The sequence below is a fragment of the Nothoprocta perdicaria genome, unplaced genomic scaffold (genome assembly GCF_003342845.1).
Source record: "Nothoprocta perdicaria isolate Ctin4 unplaced genomic scaffold, notPer1 scaffold_330, whole genome shotgun sequence".
NCBI lineage: Eukaryota > Metazoa > Chordata > Aves > Tinamiformes > Tinamidae > Nothoprocta > Nothoprocta perdicaria.
The window spans coordinates 109,187-130,515 of record NW_020455567.1 but is presented as its reverse complement, the minus strand read 5'-3'; the positions used below and the strand labels follow the sequence as shown (position 1 = coordinate 130,515).

The 21,329-nt window shown below is 37.2% G+C and overlaps 1 protein-coding gene and 2 long non-coding RNA genes across 3 annotated transcripts in view; 2 read left to right on the top strand and 1 right to left on the bottom strand.

Moving 5' to 3' along the window:
- CRISP2 (cysteine rich secretory protein 2) overlaps window positions 1-11,446 on the top strand; it is a 51,544-nt gene extending 40,098 nt beyond the window's left edge. Inside the window, 1 exon segment of the mRNA XM_026043604.1 lies at window positions 11,077-11,446. Within this exon segment, the coding sequence (XP_025899389.1) occupies window positions 11,077-11,204 (128 nt within the window). The 3' untranslated portion in view covers window positions 11,205-11,446.
- LOC112950980 lies at window positions 4,786-7,231 on the top strand. The gene is made up of 3 exons (XR_003250115.1): window positions 4,786-5,049; window positions 5,845-5,909; window positions 7,116-7,231. It is a non-coding gene; the product is annotated as an uncharacterized LOC112950980 (long non-coding RNA).
- Window positions 11,447-11,513: 67 nt separating the features above from the next.
- Window positions 11,514-21,194, bottom strand: LOC112950979. The gene is made up of 2 exons (XR_003250114.1): window positions 20,869-21,194; window positions 11,514-11,692 (listed from the first exon to the last, which is right to left on the bottom strand). It is a non-coding gene; the product is annotated as an uncharacterized LOC112950979 (long non-coding RNA).
- Window positions 21,195-21,329: the final 135 nt, after the last annotated feature.

The window sequence follows — 21,329 nt, the reverse complement described above, 5'->3', positions numbered from 1 at the left end:
GAATAGAAGTTGTAATGAACAACGCTCTACAAGCCAAGAGCTTGCTCATTTCAAAGCACAAGATCAGGAAATCTGGAAGTGCTCTCTATGTATTTCTCTATGTTATACACAAATAGTTTTAACTATTGAATATACTTTTGAAGGATTTATCCAAGGTAGATATGAATATATACTGAAATAACATTGTCTCAGGTTATCGGACAGTCATATGCAGTCATGCATATCTTGTAGCCTGTGATCTGACTTGCTGAGAATGAGAAACACTTATTTTTGCAAAACACAGTTAAAGGGGTCAAATCAACAAGATGTCTTGTTCAGCCAAGATAAAGTTCTATGTAAAATGCGAACAACACAGAACAACAGGAATTTTAATCAAAGGCACTCAGTAACCTATCATTAACTTCAATGGAACTAGAAATTGGCCTTCATTGTTTGGGGTCAAAACAGATTCTAGCGGTTCAGATTTCTCTAAAGCTGAACTTACTTTTTCTTTTTCTTTTTTTTTAATTGATTGATTTTTCAAAATATATTTGCAGAGACCAGCAGAGTAAACCAATATCAAACCACTCCTCCCTTTCAGGCAGTCTACCTAAGGTAGATGGCATTAATATGACAAATTACTCTTTGTGCCATGGTCCCGGATGTCAGTTTTATTGATCTTTTTGTTTTCCTTATGCTTTTACCCTATGACCATGAATTGTAGTAATTCTGACAGTCATTCTTTATAAAACAAATTGATTTGACTATTTAAACAGGTGTGGCACGTTCTAAAGACATATTTGTRGTAGCCCTACTTCATTTAAACAGTACAAATAAAGATCAAGTGAGCATAACAAATTAATGAAAATGGCTAAGTGCAGTGGATGGGGAGGGGAATGAATGTGTGCTTCCCATTTAAAGGTTCCAGACAGGTTTGGGCAAATATTTTCTGTATGATAGCAGGGCAAAACTGGAATGATCTCCTGAGATGCTGAATATGTGAAACTGGTAGACTCCAAATTACATTGAATAGAAAAAGGCAGTCAATATTTCTTGGAAGCAGGTTATTAAGCTTTCTGATATCTACAGTCATAGTCTCATCAAAGGTTGATGGGTTTTAGAACAAAAAGCACATTCACATTTATCTCAGAACCCAAAAGTATCACCCAAAGTATCAAAAGTATGTGGGAGCCCTTATCAGGATTGACTTTCCAAAGAACTGCATGCTGTACAAATAAAGGACAAAAGCAGCTGTGTTGAATAGGATTTATAACCCAATATTAAAATGATGGCAAGAACCAGAAATTCTAGAGGAAATGGGAAACAACAGAACAATATTGGGTTGCATTTTGGACAGAAACCCCAACATGACATCACCCAAAGTGGTGTTCTCTGTGTAGACATCACCACAAAGGTAACAGTGAAGGAGGGAACCGTAGCAGAAGAATGAGATGCCCAGATGCTCCATAAGCAAACAAAGTGGGTTGTGCCTCCTCAGGGTAGAGGAAGAACACTGGAGCTTTCCTGGTACAACCGGAGAGGTGACAGTGAAAGTAAAGATTCTGTGAAATGGGAAAGATGAGCTGCCACTGCACTGAAGAAAAATGCAAACACATGCCAAGCCTCCCTCTGAACCAAGGGAAGAAGCAAGACAACAAACACACACACACATCTTTTGCCATTCTGCTAGTATGTTATTTCTAAGCTAAAAATTGGACAAAAGACTTTCGCTGTTCATACAAATAAGGCCTAGGCTTTTAGCTTCAATAAGCTAAGGGGACATTATTTTATTTAGCAAATCAAGTTCAGGAAAGGAGTTCTCCAATAGGTAGGCCATTCTGTACATGGCTATGATGTGAGTCTCTGACTTACCTTTCCCTCTCAAATCTGATTTTTTAAAAATTTGGCCAGAGCTGCAAAAAGCTAAGCAGCCATCACTAAACTCAAATTTTCATTTTGTGGCCAGCTTTACAGCCTATTGATGGCAAAGTCTTTTTGCTGTGGGAAAAAAACAGGCCATTTTTTTGTGTTTCCTTGCACTGGAGACAAGAAACAAAACAAAACAAGCAACAACAACAACAAAGCCAGAAAAAATGTAACTGAATTGATTCATTTTCAGTCACCTAAAAAAGGTTCAGTTACTAAAAAAGGTTCATTCTCCTGAAATGGGCAGCCCCAAAGCTGACGTCATTATCTGCAATAAATACTGGCAGAGAAGGACAGGCACATATACCTATATAAATACAGAGTTAGAGTGAGGAGAACCTCTAATTCTTACAGCTCATTTCAAGATATAGAGGGACTCTAGCTGGAGAAAGGTAACGTATGCAGAATTTAATTTGGGTATTAGAAATTATATATATCCATATCTATATTCATAGAGGCATTTGTTCAGAACTGATTAGGTGCTCTTACAAAGAGGAATGAAGTTAATATCTGTCATGTGAAACTGGGTGATTAAAAGAAATGCCTATTTGCAACTTTTCCAAAGGCAGAATTTAAAAATGTCTTTAGATAAAAAAGGTAGCCCTTTGACTCCCTTACTTCAGACTTCAATAGCTGAAGTAACTGAAAAGACAAATATTCCCACTATCATAAACTTTTAGATCTGCTACATACTGAAAGTTTTATCATCTGGCAGGAAAAAAAGGCTGTGCTGAGCAATGAAGCATTAAGGGAAAAAAAAAGCCTAGACTGTACTTTTCAAAAAGATTTTTTCCTAAATTTTTAATTGTTGGATTCTTTTATTTTTACCTTAAATCAGAAATGCATTAAATATAGTTTAGTGTATTAAATACTATTTATATAGATCTGAGAACGGTCATTTCCATTTTCAAAGTCATTACTTTGAAAGTATTTCCAAATAAATTTACTCCAAGGAGTGGTTTTGATTGTACAGTTGGAAAACTGTAAATATGTAACAATGTTTGAACCAAGTTTAAGTAAGTTTTGTATTTTGGTTGTTTCACTTGCCTGGGGAATCCCAGGTTTTCTAAGAATGAATTTATTTCTGTATATAATACTAAAAGACAATTTCTGTACTGGAGGAAAAGTTAACAACTCTTCTGCAGCCAAAGACATCCCTCCAGTCTGAGAATTTATTCTTTAATAAAAACAGTAGAGACACCTACCTTTATCTTTGAGGGCAACTGGGTGAATTCACTGATGTGATTTCCTTGGCAAGCGTGGGAAAAGCAAAGACTGAACCTCTGAAAGACTTGGAGTCTTTGGAGTAATAGTGTGTTCTGTTAATCTAGACTATGCAATGGAACACAACACTGTCCTGTCCAATCTAACCGTAGCCTATCTAGCTACAGGAGCATTATAGTCACCAGATCACATCATTTTGGTGTTTTTGTAGGACAAAATCTTACCTCTGATTTTCTTAGAGGTAAGATTTCTTGGCCTAGGCAAACTGCCATCATCATGCCATGATGAAACTTGCTGGATCCAAATTCTTATGCATGGCACAGTTGCAGTGCCTTTCTTATTGGTGTATCTGGGGATTACTACCTTACAGTGTGTGGAGTTTATGCCCCCTCCTCACCACACTAAAGTAGGTAGGAAAACATTTCTAGGTGAACTGGTCTTTAATGGATGTTTCCACAAAGATTTTACAGGTAATATGGATTTGATTGAACTCATGTCATTTAATCCTATACTATGCAAGTCAGAAGAAAACATTGCTTTTTCTTTTCTTCTTTGGCTTAATTTCCCTAGCAATAGGTTGAGGTTCTGCATAACTGGGCATATAAAAAGATGTAGAAGCTTTGTTCCAACAGTGCCTTCTTCTGGTATAGTAACTGATGCCTGATATAAATGAACACATTGTTGTGAATATTGACACTAAGAACTTTTGGCTGGGTATGTCACATGGTACATTTATATTCTGTGATTGAGTGACCTGCAGTTTCAGTGGAAAGTCTTTATTCTTCTCTGTTGTAGAAACCATGGATGTTTCTGACTACAGTCATTGTCTTAGGTTCCCTTGGAATGACCTCAATATTAAATGCTTGCATGAGCATCATTAATCAGTCCCTTTACCATGACATTGTATACTAACTGAATTTTGTCATAATCCAAACTACTGCAAACTAGTGTGGAATATCCATGAAATGTTAATAAAAGAGACCACTCACACAAAGGAAAACATTTGAAAACATCATGTTTTTCAGTGTTCAGTTAGACTTTTCCCAGACCATCTGCACATGAATGAATTTTGCTTTCTTTACTCAGAAATTTAGTCACCAGGAAGGATAAGGAATGGATCTGCTTGTCTCCAGAGACCACAATCATGTTCCTCAGAGAAATGAAAGTACTAGAGTTGCTTCACTGTCTATAAATACAAGAGTCACTCTAAACTATCTTAGAAGACAAACACATTTGTAGACATCCAAACCGCTTTTTAAATTATTTTTTCCCAATAATTAGCACTAATTCCTGACAATATACATGTACAGCTGACTCACTGCACAGCACTAAAAAAGAAGTAATCTTCAGTTATCTTCAGTTATTCAGTTCATTCACAAGATTTCAGTTATATAAACCCAATTTAGGTTGGGAAATCAGAAAGGAGAAACATAGCAAATCTAGAGAACATTTCGGGAATTAAGCAATAAATAACATGACAGGACATAACATCTAGGAACAAGAAGTAATTGTTTCATTGAAAGAAGAAAGGCATGTAGATTGTTCTTACAGGACCTTGTTAACAGGTAACTTGTTACATCTGTGTGAGATGTGACTCCTTCCATTCTCCACAAGAAGGAAAAGTTCTTTGCATCATTTCTTAATAAATTCTTCTATTACCAATTCTTCTGTTCACCTATTGCAAATGTAGTTAACCTGTCAGCAGAGATAGATTGTGGATTGATTATATTTCTATTTAATATTTACAGTTTTATTAGGTGTTATTGCAGTATTTTCCCAGTCAAAGAGTATTTCCTAGACCTCTACTACTGACCTGTACAATTCATACTGTGGATTTTGCTTACAGGCCAGCTCTCAGGTTTATTACAATCGACTTTTTATTACCTCTGTTTTCCTTTTTGTGTTTCAAATTGTTTTAAGGTAAGTCTCTGAGCTCAGTTACTCTCACTTTGAACTTTGCCACATCTTTACTCTTTACCAACAAAAAAAAAGACAAAACTTCCTTTATTTTCTTGGTGCTACCAAGATATGAAATATTTGCTTAAATTCCTCTGATATGTAGAAAATAATTGTTGCATGAGTGTTTCAGACTGTGTGCTGAATTATTTCCTTCTCTAAGGGCTTTTGACAGTCAGAAGACCTTCTTCAATGGAGATTTTATTTATTTTATTTATTTATGCATGTCAGATGTAATTTGAGGGTGACTAGCACCATTTTCTAGAGATCTTATCAACCTGTTAGATAAGTAAAAGTTAGATAAGTTAGATAAGGGGAGCAAAAAGGAAATGGAAACAACTGACAGTGTGTTCAAACAGCGCTCCACATTGGATGCTTGTTTGAGCACATATTGGATATATGAGTGGACTTTTTTTTTTTTCCATGAAGTGAAAAAAAGATGAAGGAAATTATGAAAATCTAACATATCTTTGGTAACAATTGTATTTGCTGTTTCCAGTCTCCTTTTTCTATTTAAAAATTTTGAATGCAATAATTTATGTTTTCATAGTAGTGTTGTTCAGACTAATTAAACATTGCTAAATCAGACATAGTTTTGTTAAGGAAGTCAAGAAGGAGTGGAGCCATCTGTTGCAAGGAACACACTTCATGCTGCTTGAAGACTCTGCCTCAATGTATCCTGTTCACATGCCACACCACCCTAAATACTTTAACTCATTCAACTAATGCATTTTGCATTTTGTTTTGTTTTCTCTTCAGCAATGGGTCCACTAACTGCAATTATCTTGCTGGCTGCTATGCTACTTCAATCATCTGCTGCACAGGTAAGACAATTCATCCTTGTGCAGAAGACTCATATCTGAGCCTGTAAAGATACATGTTTCATGTTTGTTTTTTTTTCCTTATCTGTCTATTAATCTTTTAAATTTTAAAGTTCAGAATTAAAATCATTTTTTTTACATGTTCTTTCCTCATTTTTATAGGATTTATGTGTTTCGTGTATAAATATTTCATCTACCTATCATATTCTCCTCTTAATTATACAGCCATTTTTAATAGACGTTCTTCCCCTAAACATAAAACAAACCACTCCTCTGAGAGGATTAACCTCATAAAATGTAGATATCTACTATGTAGACATTTAGAAGTGAGTTATTTGTCAAGATCTCATTGGTGATTAAGTTGGATTCATTTTATATAACTTGTAAATCATAAAATTTACTTTCTCTCATTTTATGCTTCTTGACCATAAAGGAAGAATGAGTTTTTTTTTTTTTTTTTTTTAATATGTACTTCTGTGATGTGGATATCTAAAGTTAAATAAGTTGAATTAATGCCTAGAATAAGCTTCATCATCAAAAAATTAGTTATTCAGATCTCAGATTCCCTGTACAATCAGTATAATAAGAAAAATGTACTTCTAGTTGATTCTTTTAGCCTTACAAAGGAATTTCATGGATAGAACTACCTCTGCCCTTTCAAACAATAACAGAGAATAAAGATGCCTAGTACAGACATTAGATTTTAGACATTAGATGGGAAGAACCCCATTCTGAGTGATGCTTTAGTCTGGAGAAAAGAAAATACAAAGTAAGCCTCGTAAGCCTTGTAACTATTTTTCTTAGCAATGATCCATAGTCTGAAATTGTTGACAGCAGACAATCAAAATTATTCATTGCTTTCTGGACTTTAGATACCTCAGAAAATGGTCTGCAAACAGCACTGATTTTTGATCCAGCTTCAAATACTGTCAAAGTTTGCAGGTGACAGAAGCATGCAAGAGTTATGAGATTTCAGTTATGAGATTTGGAGCTAAGAGAACACTGCGGGTTCCACTTAGGCTCATGTCACCCTATGAAAAGTGCAGTTCATATGAACAAAGGGAGAAAAATATCAGCAGTTATAAGAATTCAAAAACCAGTAAAACAAAGTCAAGAATTTTTCAGGAGCTTTACTTTGACAAGAAGCTAGTAATTAATGATCATTAGACCTTTGAGAACTGGGACCATCATTGCTATTTTCCATTTTAGGAGCACGATCTTCAGTACGCTTTCTTTAGTCGTTCTGGGCCTCAAAACCACCAACTGATTATTGACCAACACAATGAAATACGGAGATCTGTCGTTCCCCCAGCCACCAACATGCTGAAGATGGTAAGATATGCATTATGTTCAACCTGCATCACAAGCAGAAGATTGTATCCTTCTAAATAATGTGCATATTCAGTGAACAGAGAGCAGGAAAAATGCTCTGGATTTAAGAGATAGAGAAAACAGAATTTTATGCCCATTTTTCTGCAGGTTTGTTCTTAGTCTTGCACAATTCAATGCTTTCACTTACAAAATCATTGCAATTGTCTCACAACAGGTCCCATCTGCTACTCATAATCTTTTTCTTAAGCACCAGGTCTTAGTTCTCACAGATAGCAAAACTCGGATAGGCAGCATGCAGAATGTCCAGGAGAAGATTTATTCTATAGTGGGGTGGAAAAAGTTGTAAATGAGAATAAGGCTATTTTTTTTCCAGGTTTAAGACTTCAAAAAAGAGCTCAAGTAGCCCATGCACATGGGAGAGTCCTCCTCTGCTTTCTACTAAGCACCACAGGAATATTCAGCATACCACCCCCAAATCAATTCCTGTATTTTTCCTTCTCCTTCCTGGATGACACTGTGATCTGTATACTTCACATGTTGTGTCTTTCAGGTGTGGAATGAGAAAGCTGCCGCCAGTGCTCGGAAATGGGCGAACAAGTGTCAAATGACGACTAGTCCCCCCGAGGAGAGACTTGTTAATGGTATGTGAAAAACTTGGGAGTCTAACCTCATAGGTTTATGATGATCTGCTGATGATCTCTGCACCTGTGGATTAGAAATGAGGATAATTTTAATCAGATATAGCATATCTTTTGAGGATGATTAAATACAAAAACATCGTTCTCGCCATAGAAAGACCCTGAAAGAGAAATTGTGGAAGCTTGAGAGGGGGAGGTCCTATTCTTCTATCCTTTGTTAAGAATCTGCTTTTTGTCCCTGCTAGAGAAGGGATGGTGCAAACAACAACAACGTTTTGGTCTAAATATAGCTATTATTGTGTTACATTTTGTAGTCAAATACATACAGAGGACTTAAAGCTCACTGAAATCAGAGGAAATCTGCAGCTTTCATAGGGTCAGGTACACTGTTGTCTTCTCAAAACCACAGGGCAGACGCATAGGCCTTACAGACCATGTCTAGGATGTGAATATGTCATAGCTACCACCCTAGATATTTCTTCTTCCCTGAGTAATAAAACTGACTTACTTCTATTTTCAGGTGTCACCTGTGGTGAGAACATATTGCAGTCAAGTTACCCCAGCACATGGCCTGAAGCAGTTAAAATATGGTATAGTCAGATGGCCAATTTCAAGTATGGGATTGGACCAGTCAGAAAAAATGCCAATTTCCACAGTTACACTCAGGTATGGAAAATTGAAGTGATATACAATGATAAAATGATAGGATGATATGAGTACAATGAACTGGCAGAGTTTTACTATCAAGAAAAAGATATATGCATATATTATATATATTCTATCACTGTCATCAAACCATTATTTATCAGTCATTAACACCATACCTAGAGCCATAAATTAAAATCTTTTTGCATGTACTTCAGAGACCCTTCAACATGTGTTTAAGAAGAGTTGTTCAGAAGACAAACATGATTCACTGGAAAAAAAATATAGAAATATCTTTAATCTTAAAATAATAAGAAAAAAATAGTACACATTTTATATGTAGAGGATTTAATTTTGAAAAATTAGGAAAATATCTATGATGAAAATATTCAAACATAAACTTTTTATGTCTTACCGGAAAATGAGTTGGAAACATTTGAAAACTGGAGGACATGACTAATTCTTTTTCCTATTTATTCTCCAGAGTGCTAACCTGTGTATTTAAGAGCTAAAAACTCACAGAGAACAAAGCAAAAACCATCTTTACACTTTGCTATCTTGTGAACTCACTGATGAGGATTCAGAGAGTAAACAATGTATTTACTTTCAATTCTACAGCTAATCTGGTACAGCAGCTACCAGGTTGGATGTGCAGTTGCCTACTGTCCTAAAAGCCGGTTCAACTACTTTTATGTTTGCCATTACTGCCCTCCGTATGTACTGCTCTTTTACTTATTTAATATGATATAATTCTGGATATGTTTTAAAGGAAAAAAAAATCCCTCTGGTCCATTTGTCATGAGCAGGGTCAAATGCTTACTTTTTAAATGCTTAGTTTATTTTTACTCTGGATATTTCTGAAAACATCAGTGATATGAATTTTGACTGTGAGAAGTAGGTGAAAAGAATTATGAATTAAAAAGCAGTCAAGATATTGATCTTCATATTTTATTTTATTTCATATTGAAACAGAAATTTAGGCATCTTTCCATATGAATAAGGTCCTAGATGAGTCTAGATACATCTCATAAGCCGTTGATCACAAAATTTGACCACAAAAGGGGAAAGTTGGAAGCAAAGTGAAGGCAAATTAAAAATGAACATTTACAGGGGTAAAGAGCACATCTGTAACCCTTGTATGTTAGAACAGATCTGCTGAGGTTATTTCCTTATAATTCTCAGTGCATTTAGAAGTCTTTAAGAAAGCAGCAGTTTGGAAGCAGAAAAAAATAAAAAAAAATAAATTGTGGTGCTGTACAGAGAAAAACTGTCTATTCATTTTCTTTCCCCCATCCTTAAATCTTCCTAGCCTTTCCATTTGACATTGAGATTCATGTAGCCATAGAATATGTCAACGTAAAACATGGAAAATTGTTTTGCTCAAAAAAATGATGGAATTCTTTCATTGTGGGAAAGGATTTGAGCTTCAGTTACAGGCTCAGAGCCGCCCTTTGATCTTTCATGTTGTCTTTCTTGGACCTCCAGGGGAAATAACCCACTACAAATAACTAGACCTTACAAAAAAGGACCAAGATGTGGCGACTGTCCAGGCCACTGTGACCGTGGGCTTTGCAGTAAGTGAATCCATGTTCCTCCCCATCATTTGAGATGATAACATTGTTCCTGCGTAGATTTTTTTTATCTTTCCATGTTTCAATCCACTGCCATTCTGGAAACAAATCCCTTCATTGAACTCCCCCTTCCATTTCCTTCCTCAATGTTAGCAGTAATTAAACTCCCACTGTAATGGATAGAATGGGTAAATTGTGCCACTGTCTAGAAAACTAATGCAAAGCCATAATTGGTGTCGTGCTGCCCTCTCCTGGGAAGTGCAAGACTAAATACTGTACTAATAAAGGCATGTACAAGTTACAGAATCACAGAATGGTTGAGGTTGGAAGGGACCTCTAGAGATCATCTAGTCTAACCCCTCTGCTCCAGCAGGGACACCTAGAGCATGTTGCACAGGGTGGCAAGTTATCAGTGTGTATGTCCACATGGCCAAAAAGCCATACTCAGGCCTTCCTCTTTTGCAGACTTCATGTGGAGCAGGTCAATGTATGTAAAACTACAAGATCTATACAGGCACCAATTTTTTGACTATATTTCCATTTCTATAAAACAGAGGAAAATAATTGCCTTGCTTTGCTTGGGTTTACTGGTCTATTTAATTTCTGAAGGTTTTGCAAATATCCTGAGACCCTCAAGTAAAGAATGCCTTTTTTTTTTTTTTTTAAATAAATGTAAATGTTTTTCAGTACTTCCGTATCACGTAGTATCTCCTACCATTCAAGGTGCATTTCCAGTTTCAATGGATTTATATCAGGGATGATTGATGTTKGCATATCTTTATTTTGCTTACAATACGGTTTATATTCTTCCATACAAAATCAATATTCATGTAATCTTAAGACCAGGGCAGGGGAAACAAGGAAAACTATATAGGCTTGAAAATGAATGAGATAATACATTTTGGAAAATACACAAGTGTCAGATCAGGATCAGCTTCTCAATTCCCATTTCACATTTTTGTTTTTTGTTTTTTTTTATTTCAGCCAACCCCTGCAGGCATCAAGATATTTTCGCAAACTGCGCAAACCTGAAAGATTTGTTTGGCTGTGATTCCCCACTGCTGAAATCTAAGTGTCTTGCTACCTGCAAATGCACCACTGAAATCAAATAAAGTCCAGGTGAATGTCATTGCGGCAGCTTTGAGACGGACCTATTTGGAAGGAAGAAAACTAACCATGAAGTGTATTTGCTGTCAGCTTACCAGTCCAGACTGTGTGTTAGCATTTTTTATGAAATCACACAATTATAGTCCTAACAGCTCAAGTAACCGCTAATGTCATTTTAGGCTTAACTATCATTTGGATTACTTTTTCCCTTTTTCTTGCAGTAGAGTTTTGACTGATTAATTTCTTTTTAACGGGAATTATTCTTTTAAAACATTTTTTGTAATGTACATTAAATTTTGCTTAACTTTCTTTTGCTGCCTTGTCTTTTTTTGGTTATATATGGATTTTTTTCTTGCTAAATAAACACCTGGTTTGTCATGACCTCCCAAACAGAGCTTTTATTTCCAGTTCTTCACAATTTGGTCCTTTCATTTGGAAAATTCCTTAAGAATGTTTTAAGGTTCTTTGATTCTTTGTGCTAATGGGAATGAATCTGAAAAAGAAAAGCAAATAGAAAAGCAATGGATTCTTTTACAGTCAAACTAAGAGGGACACACAGTTTACCAAATACCAACAGTCAAGAAATAGAAAGTAAATGTAGATCATTTTTTTTCAAAATGTTCATTTACAGAAAGGGGCACATACRTTGCTTCACATCCCCTTTATGGATAATCTCTCACTTCTTGGATTAGCATTGCAGCATGGAGAAAGTATATGTTTGGAAATTGAAGACAGTCCCCACCAGGTCCTGTCTCTGGGCATCTCTGGAACCTCTTTAAGATTATTTAAGATTACTCTTTAAAAGTATTTGTTTCTTGCAGAAACATCKTTTTTTCTGATCTGTTTAGTGAGCATTGTTGTTATAATTGAACCTATTTCCATACCAGCGATATTTTTACACTGATAAAAACCTTTGAAAATGGCAGAAGCTTATTGCTTTTATCTCATCATGATTTCTGATTATCCACACTTGCAAAAGATATATATTAAGCATGGATGTCAAATGCACATTAGAAGAAGAAAATCTCTTTAGGTTCTCATTACAACCCTGTAATAGATGTTGTTCAAAGGAACTCTTGGGTAGCACCTGGAGTTTTCAAAACAGAGCAAACTGCTTTGCATTCAGCTGTTTTCAGTTTTATTTCTCTGCTCAGACACTGCACAAAATTACACCAGCAGCATTAGCATACAACAAACAACATAATTTAGGGCTGTCTTTCAGTACACAAATTCTTCATAAGGGGGACTGCCTCTATGTATCACCATTCCCATTTATCATATATGTATCATATATGCACCTTCAGTTTCAATTTTAGATGAATCTGAAATGTTTATTCYGCAGGACTGTAATTCTGGTTGCAAACACAAGAGGGTGAACCATATCCATACATTCAGCTGCATCGGTTGTTGGTTTCGATACCTACATGACGGGTTTCTCCTTTTACTAAAATTAAAGATCTTGTCCTGCCCTGATCTCATTTTAACAGTTGGTCGCATAGAATTTCTTAGTTAATACTGGATGAGTAAATAATAGCTACATATAAACATTAAAAAAAAAAAACAGTTTATGCAGCAGTTCTTACTTCTCATTGTTTCACAATGACTTTGCTGGCCAAATTTCTGTCGTATTTAAGTAATTTAACATTTCCAGGATGTCACTGGCTAGCTAAGATAGCCTTCATCTGCTATCTGTCTGAAGTGCTTTCTGCACATCGTGACTGCATCCCACTATTGATGGTTCCCAGTACTATTTATAGAAAGTGCTATAAAACAAAAGCAGGGTGAAAAATCCTAAGCAAGATATATTTTCCTCAAAAAAAAAAAAAATACACAAAATATATTATCGGAGAGTAACTAACTTTGCCAAAACTCTCAGGAAATTTCTGGGATATTTTCCAACATTAAACTTGTACTTAAAAACAGGAAGGGGGTTTTAATCATTCCCTGCACACACTTTCTTCTTCTCCTTCTCTCTCTGGCCCAAGGCACATTTGAAGAACGTTCTATTACCAGAGATTTCTGACAGAGCCTGATACGCAAACGTTCATAGCTAACCAGCTATGGCAGCAGCAGGAACCAGCAAATCTTCTATGTCTGCACATGCCACCCTGCTACACCTTAAGTCCCACTGGACCACCAATGTAGAGTATACRGACACTTTGCTTCTTGCTTTCATAGCTAATTTCAAAAGTTTCACATTGACATGGAACAACAGGTCCAGCAGGTGAGCTCTAAGGCAAAAACAAAACTGCATCCATTGAGATCTCACATGTCTTAAAATGCTTTTATACCTTCCCTTAGCATATTTTCATGAACTTACTTTTAATATTAATGACTTTAGTTTTGTTTCTGTTATGGCTCTAGCATATATATTTTGAAATGTGTGGAAATTACACTTGTAGTTGTGTTACTTTTTAAGTGTAATACCATGGAGAAACTAATAACACCAAAGATATGTCTGTACATTTGTATTCTGGTTGCAGATAGACTCACAAGTAGCACATATGCTGAAAGATGATAAGCGCAACAACTACGGTACAAGTGTAAGTCTTATCTACAGAGAATGATGTAAGAGCTCTTAAGCAAATGACTTAGGTGAGAAGCACTTCAAACACCGAGTTTTGAAAAAAGCTATGAAGTCACATATCCCAGTTTTATGGCTAAGGAAGAAGGAATACTTCGGATATTTATCATAAGCTAAGTGCAGTATCCATGCTACCTCTTTGAGAGGAGTAAGAATCAGGCATTTACTCTGGCCTAGGCAAAACAGAAAAAAATATTCACTTTCACTTTCACAGATACTTGCTCACTGTCATGGGCTTAAGAGTTTCCCTGTTTTTCTCTATTTTTTTTCTGATAAAAAGAACTCTTCCATCAATCTTTGATCACTTAAATTTTGAATGTACCACACCTACAATAACATCAGGCTAAGTAACTAAATATAAGACTTCAAAGTAGTGAAAAACAAGTTTTGTTAACTCCAGAGAGTGATTGAAGCCATCATGCCAAACAGGAGTTATTAAGGATCACAAGCTGAAACAGATCCCACKGGGATCTGCAAGAGATATATGCATGCCTCTTTCCACTGACCAGAGATGATTAATTTAGACTAGATGACTAACTTTTAGAGATGCAAACTTAGATGAAAACAGGGCAGACTTCAAAGCTGAGGAGATGAGAACTTGCTCCCCAAATGAAGTTGAGACAAAATATTTACCTGCCCAAAATGGTGCATCTAACTATAGGCATCACAAGACAACTTTCAAAAATGTTCTTTCACATATTCACATCTGATACCGCATTTCCTTCYTATATACTATTTTCCAAATTATCTGTAGCATCGGAGGACACACTTGTCACTATTTCTTCTGAAATCCTTATTCTGAGGCACAAAGATGTTTGGATCCCCACCTTGGCCTTGGCCCTCACCTTAGGTCTCTTTTTTTCAGCCTCAAGTATCCTTCCAGGTTGAGTTGAAACACACACACAAGCATGCATGCTTGAGGTGCCATTAGGAATTTGGGTCCTCAGGGCATTGGATCAACTCACAAGAAATGGAGCTGTAGGAAGATGCTTGAAYAGGGCCATGCAGCACAGGAGGGTCACAGTGAGGATCTGCAGGATGTTCCCAGCTCCTGGCCTGTGACCAGCACTTCTAGACCAGGCTGCCAAGAAAATAGATTCCTCCAAGTGAACTGAAAAACAAGAGATAGGACTTTCTCATTAGAAAGTCATCTGATAGCTACTGTTTCCACTCTGGGCTGCAAGGAAGACATTTAACCTCTTGTGCTCCATTTTCAATTGCAGCACAGAGATAAACTGGATACTCAGAGGCTGGCAAGATTAATTAGTGAATGATGAGAAAGAGCCCTCAAAGACTGTTAATTATAATATCACATTGTATAGGCACACCTCCAGCATAATTATATCTTGGTTTAACCACAAGACAAGGGGACGCTGCTGGGAACAAGGAGACAGAAGTAAGGAAATGCTGCTCCCCTCTGCACTGACCTGCCAGTGATGTTCACAACTTCCCGCACTGATTGCACCGGCTTAGGGGTCTGGTTTGAGGTCTCAGCTGTACACTGGGACTAACAAAGATATTCTGACTCCAGAAGTAAGTCTTGCAAAAATGTTGTTCTTCAGAAAAGTTATGGTGGAATGGAAATATTTTCACATGCTTTAGTGAAACTGCCCACATTAACTTGTCATTGCACTTACTAATAAACAAACCAATGTGAAAATGGCTCTTTACGCTGCTTGTTAGCATCAGAATTTTTTTTGCGTAGTAACTGAAATTATGTTTCCAAGTCAAATGGTGTGTTTCTCTTTTAGTTTTGCCTTTTAAACACTCCTCTGCACTCTCCTCCTCTGACATACACATATAGCAGTAAAGTAGGACTTGGAATCTATGTCTAACTGTAATATGCTATATTAATGCATTATACACTATATAATTTCACATATTTTAAATGTGTGTGGATCTCAGAGGGGTTACCTGTTCCATCATTTTATATAAGTTTAATCTTTCATTACATCTAAGATAACTCTTACTGAGTTGATACCAAAGATAAAATGTTAAGTTCTTTCCAAAATCATTCAGGAGATGAAAGGCAAAGATAAAAATAAGGTCAAGTCTCCAGGCTCCTGGTCGTTTCTCCATTAGCTGCCTTCCTTCAGGCTACTGCTATTCTATACCTATGGAGATGCTCAGAGCATTGTGTTCCACTAAAATTCATCTTATCCAGCTTTAGATGACTGCAAGGCAGTAGTCTGCTTTTGAGACAGATTCCTGTACATTCCTTTTACAGCCAATGGAGAAAAAATGCCATCACTCAGCTCATTCCTCTCACTCTAGGCAGACACCTAAAATAAATCTTGCTGCAGAGGAGTTTTTTTTTCTCCATTCAGTAGASAGTCTCTACACTGGGCAATCTCTAGAAGTTCTGTGTCCCAGTTCTGTGTTGCACACAGGTGYGGCCTCACCAGAGCTGAGTAGAGGGGCAGAATCACCTCCCTTCACCTGCTGGCAACATCCTCCTGATGCAGGCCAGGATCCCATTGGCCTTTTTGGCCACGAGGGCACACTACTGACTCATGATTAACTTGATGTCCACCAGGACTCCCAGGTCCCTCTCTGTGGACCTGCTCTCGAGCAGGTCAACCCCTAGTCYGTACTGGTGCCTGGGGTTCTTCTTCCCCRGGTGCAGGACCCTGCACTTGTCCTTATTGAACCTCATGAGGTTCCTCTCTGCCCARCTCTCTAGCCTGTCTAGATCCCTCTGGATGGCAACACAGCCCTCTGGAGTGTCAGCCACTCCACCCAGCTCATCCACAAAGTTGCTCAGGGTGCCCTCTGTGCCCTTGTACAAGTTGTTGATGAACAAGTTAAACAGCACTGGGCCCAGTATTCACCCCTGGGGGACAGCACTGGCCACAGGCCAAGTCAAATGACACAACAGAAGAGACTTTCCTTCCTCATCCTGCCACACATCAGAAAATGGAAAAGTGTCCCTTTTTTTCAGTAGACTCTTAAAACTGTGCTCTCTTTTCAGGAGTATTTTCCTAAAATTCGTATATCAGGAGATCACCTGTAATCACAAAGAACTGGTTACTGCAGATGGGCTTTTAGGAAAGAGGGTGAGAGGGGAGGGTTATTTTTCTCTTTTTCTATTGTATAGATGGTAATGTATTAATAATGCAAAACTTTGATTAAAAGGAATAAAGCTGAAAGACATTTGAGCTTTAGCATGAACATTTAATATCCTGGAAATTAATCAAAACTAGACAGTTTAATCATTCGGTTTAATCTAGATGTGCTTTTCAGGATTCACCCCTGGTTTGTGACTTACAGGCAAGTTCCCTGTACATTTTTTCACTCATATTTCATACACATTACTTCAGGCTGATATGGATCACAAACTTTGATCAGTATTGCTGGGGAGCTTACAGGGGAAGGAGCCCAATGCCTCGTAATATCTTTCAGCATGAAGAGGCCACCCACAGACTTCTGAGCTACCCACTGTGTCACCCTAGTTACAAGCTAAGCCCAGTCTCAGACTTCAGTCCTTTTGGAAAAATGCARTCGCCTCTCAGTTTTCCAAGGTATGCACCTCACATCTTGCAGCTCTTGGCCATATGATGATTTTAATATGCAGCTTGTAAAGAGATGGAGGTTTGCCAGACATGGACTTAATTTTTCATACCTTCCATCTGTCCTAATAAACCAAGTTAGGATGTTGCAGAAGATCAAAGCTCAGTGGACAGCCCAGTTGAAGGCCATGGGAGGCTTAGACAAAAGCAAAGTGAGAACATTCAAATGCAGTCTGATTACTATGGATGTTTTATTGGGGTATTTTGTCAGCTCAGAAGTGTGAAGATGTTTGACCCTCTACCATTTTCATTTTGGATAAATCCCAAATGTGAAGAAGCTTATAACAGAAATGATGCCCTTAATGAGACATTCACTTTTTAGTATTGCAAACTGATGTCATCAAATGAGCACTTTCATTAGTATGAGGCGTATATCCAGATGGGAAGGAGTTGGCAGGATGCTCGATTGGTAGTGTATGACTATGGACATCTCATCTCTCTGTAGATTAACTCAAATTTATGCTTTATTTTCACTCTTTGATAAACAGGGCAATGAGAGTCTAATGGATGCAAGATTCTGTCCATAAATACTTTCAGGAAATATAAAAGTCTATTAACTATTTGTAGCAACAGTGTAGGTCAGAGCTAGTCAGTTAGTCAGTTACTCAGATAAGGCCCAAGAGGAAGATCTGGAAACGACTATTTTCCATTGGCTCCAACTCTATGAGCCCAGTAAGGTACTACATACTTTGTCCTGATCCAGGTCAGAATCCAGGCATCTGAGACAGYGGCAGGAAATGAAGGAAATGCCCCATCTCTGGAAATTTGGMAAAYCTGGGCACATTTTGCTTGCAAGCCTATTCCAGATCAAAATCAGGTTTTGAGTCTCCTCCCTGCCATTTTTTTTCCAAAGCAGGCACTATTGTTCCAGAGTGGTGGTTATCTGGCAGGTTTCCTGGAATTCTGCAGCTTAGTGATTGCTGAAGAGCTATTGTTGCAGCCTGACAAGCTTTGTTTACCACTTAKCATACTCATAGGGAGAGCTGAACCTTTTTACCCTTTCTTTTTCCTCAGGCATCTAAACTGAAATTAATTCTTTGTGTGAATACACTGTGTTAGCCCTCCATTCCCTTAGGTAGGCCTGTTCCTAGAGCATAGCTTACCCAGAACACAACCCTCCAGACTTTCCAAAAGTCTTTTAGAGAAATCAGTTTGCCTGTATGCACTGTATGGAGAAATTAAAGCAGTCCTTAATTAAAATACTTTTTTCTTCTGTTCATTCTGTGTGTCTGCTTGAAGGAAGAATAATCTTCCTTCAAAAGCTCATAAGCCCATTGGAAGCAATGTAATTGAGTGAGTSTGATGCCTTTCTATGAGATAAAACGAGACATATTTTATCTGCCAAAAGATGCATCCAAACACCCCACTGCCATTTACAGTGAATTTTTGATGGTTATCTTTCTRTTTTAATGATGGCACTTGACATTGAGAAAATAAAGATAACCTGGCAAGGTTTCTTGCAGTCCTGAAGCAAACTTCTCAACAGAGAGACTGATCCTTTGACATATCATTTTCATTTCAGCAGCTTGAGGACAATGTCTATACTTAAGACACTAGACTTGGAGCATAAAAGAAAAGAATTCTGGTGCCAAACATCTTGAGACTCCATCAGGCAAGCATACCTGAAAAAAAAATTCTGGGTCTGACTCTCACACTGATGAGTTCAATACCTTTCTTTACTTCAGTACTACATCTCTCAGGCAGGAGCATCAACCTCAAGCACCTCTACAGAGGAAAATCTGCTTTATTAATTGCGGAACTGTTATAAGAAACCCCAGGAAATCACATATTTTTGCTGCTATTGCTGGTATATTATGAGAAAGGACAGACAAACAACAGGTGTTACTTGGACATCATGAGAGAACATGGACCAAACAGCAAACATCGGTTGAAGGCGAAGGTAAGGACCACTGTATCTTCAGGGAACCAGCTGAAACTGCACAATAGGACCAAAACAGGGCCTCCGAGCCAAAATGAGGCCATATTTGGAAGTGAGTTCCCAGAGGTCAGTGAATGGACACAGAAAGACGATCACCAGGGGTCTTGGAAGTCCACCAGAGACCACCAAAGGGACAGAGGGTGCATGCATGCGTGAGGGTGGGCTATCTTGTAATTAATTCTAGGAAACAGAATGAATATGTATGATCATTCCAAGAATTTAATGCATATGTAGATAATAGAGAAATAAAAGTTTGGATAAACGCACCTTAGGGCATGCACGATAGGTGGAGCTATCCCCTGTCCATCCAGTGCTGCAATCAACTGATGCCTGCTTCTTAATACTACATTGGTGTTTAGAGGTTTATTCCTGGTTTTCAGTGACAGAATGACTGTAACAAAAATGTGCATCACGTATTTCTGGAAAACAGAAGAACTAATGCCATTTTACAAGATCCCAGAAAGAAATGTTCTCAAATCCTATTTACAATTCAGGTTATTTATGCTCAAGTGAACTGATATTGAGCCCAGTATGAACAAGCATTAACACATGTAGAAAAACAGACAGCCTGCAATACTGTCTGAGAGAAAACTAAAGAGCCTGCATTAGAAAAAGCAAAAGCTGAAAGAAAATATATATTTTTTTCTCTRTAAACATCAGGATTGTTGAATTAAGAACTGTTTGACCTGCCAGATATTTTTGTCATAAGAAGAAATTATATATACTTTCTATGAATAAATTTAAGGGAGAAGTCAGCTCCTAAATGTTAAAACTGGAAAAAATGACAACAGCTTTCCAGTTGAATTCAGCAAATGAAAATACCCAGAACAGACAAGTTCTTTGTGATGGAAAAGGTAGAGAATACAAGTCAAAATAAATAAGGTGTTGAAAGCTGTCGCCATGCTTCTTCCAAAGATTKCATTGGCTGTTTGTTCATGAGGAAATCAGTTCATAAAACAGTCTAGGAAAGAAAGAAGTAGATGCAGGAAGAAAAAGAAATGGGTAAAGAATGAGGTGAGATCTGGACCCTCTGGAGAGACCCTGGGTGTGTTCCATCTATGAAAGCTGATGGACCCTATTACCAGAACCAAGCTCTGCCCATGGTGTTCATATCCATCAAGAATGTGTCCAGTCCATGCCAGTAAATTTCTTCAATGAGCACTATTTTCAGACAGTTGCTGAAAGTACCACTCTTTAAAACATTGTGAAAGGTGAGAAAACACTTAGACAAGATGCTGCTCCAGCATAAGCTGGACCAGGATAAACTGCAACCATCACTTCTGCATAGCTGACTAACCTTCTGCGTAAGACTAACCTTTTTGTCATGAATACATATAGCAAAGGGTAGTTTTGAAGCAAAATAACAATCCTGACCATTTGAACACATCTTTAGATAAACTATTTTTTTCTTTAATGTCTCAAGTCAAGCTTAGTTATTTGGAGCTTAATTTATTATAATTGCGTTCCCGTCACTGTCAATCTAGCTCTACAGACAAGTTGAATAAACCAGTATGAAAAAAAATTGTCCAGCCTTATATGAGCTATTTAGCACTGCTAAGCATTTAGTTCAGATATACCTGGAAACTGACGGGTATCCCATGAGTTGAGGGAAGGGATGAAAACRTTATTTCTTTTACAAGCCAGTGTGAAAACTTCAGATATTGGACTTTTTCCTTGAAATATTTTTCCTGATAGGCYTCATTTATTTGCTTTCAATTCATGACAGTACATCCAGTGTTGGCTTGTCTCAGATGGAGTGTTGTATTTTAGAAACARACTTGGGTTGAAGTTGTTCATTGAATTTCTGCTTGGCCCATTGCAAGGAAATAATAAATTAATCTTGTCAGTTCAATAGCACAGGACTACTTCTCAGTATTCTGTGATTTAGTACTTGTTTCCTGGTAACTAGAAATAAAAATTAAAAAAAAAAATGTAAATTAATTATGAAGGTCACAAATCATGTCTTCCATTAGAACAGTATTCAAGCTATAAATAAAGAAGTTTGTACTTACCTAATATTCAGACAACTGAAAGAGMT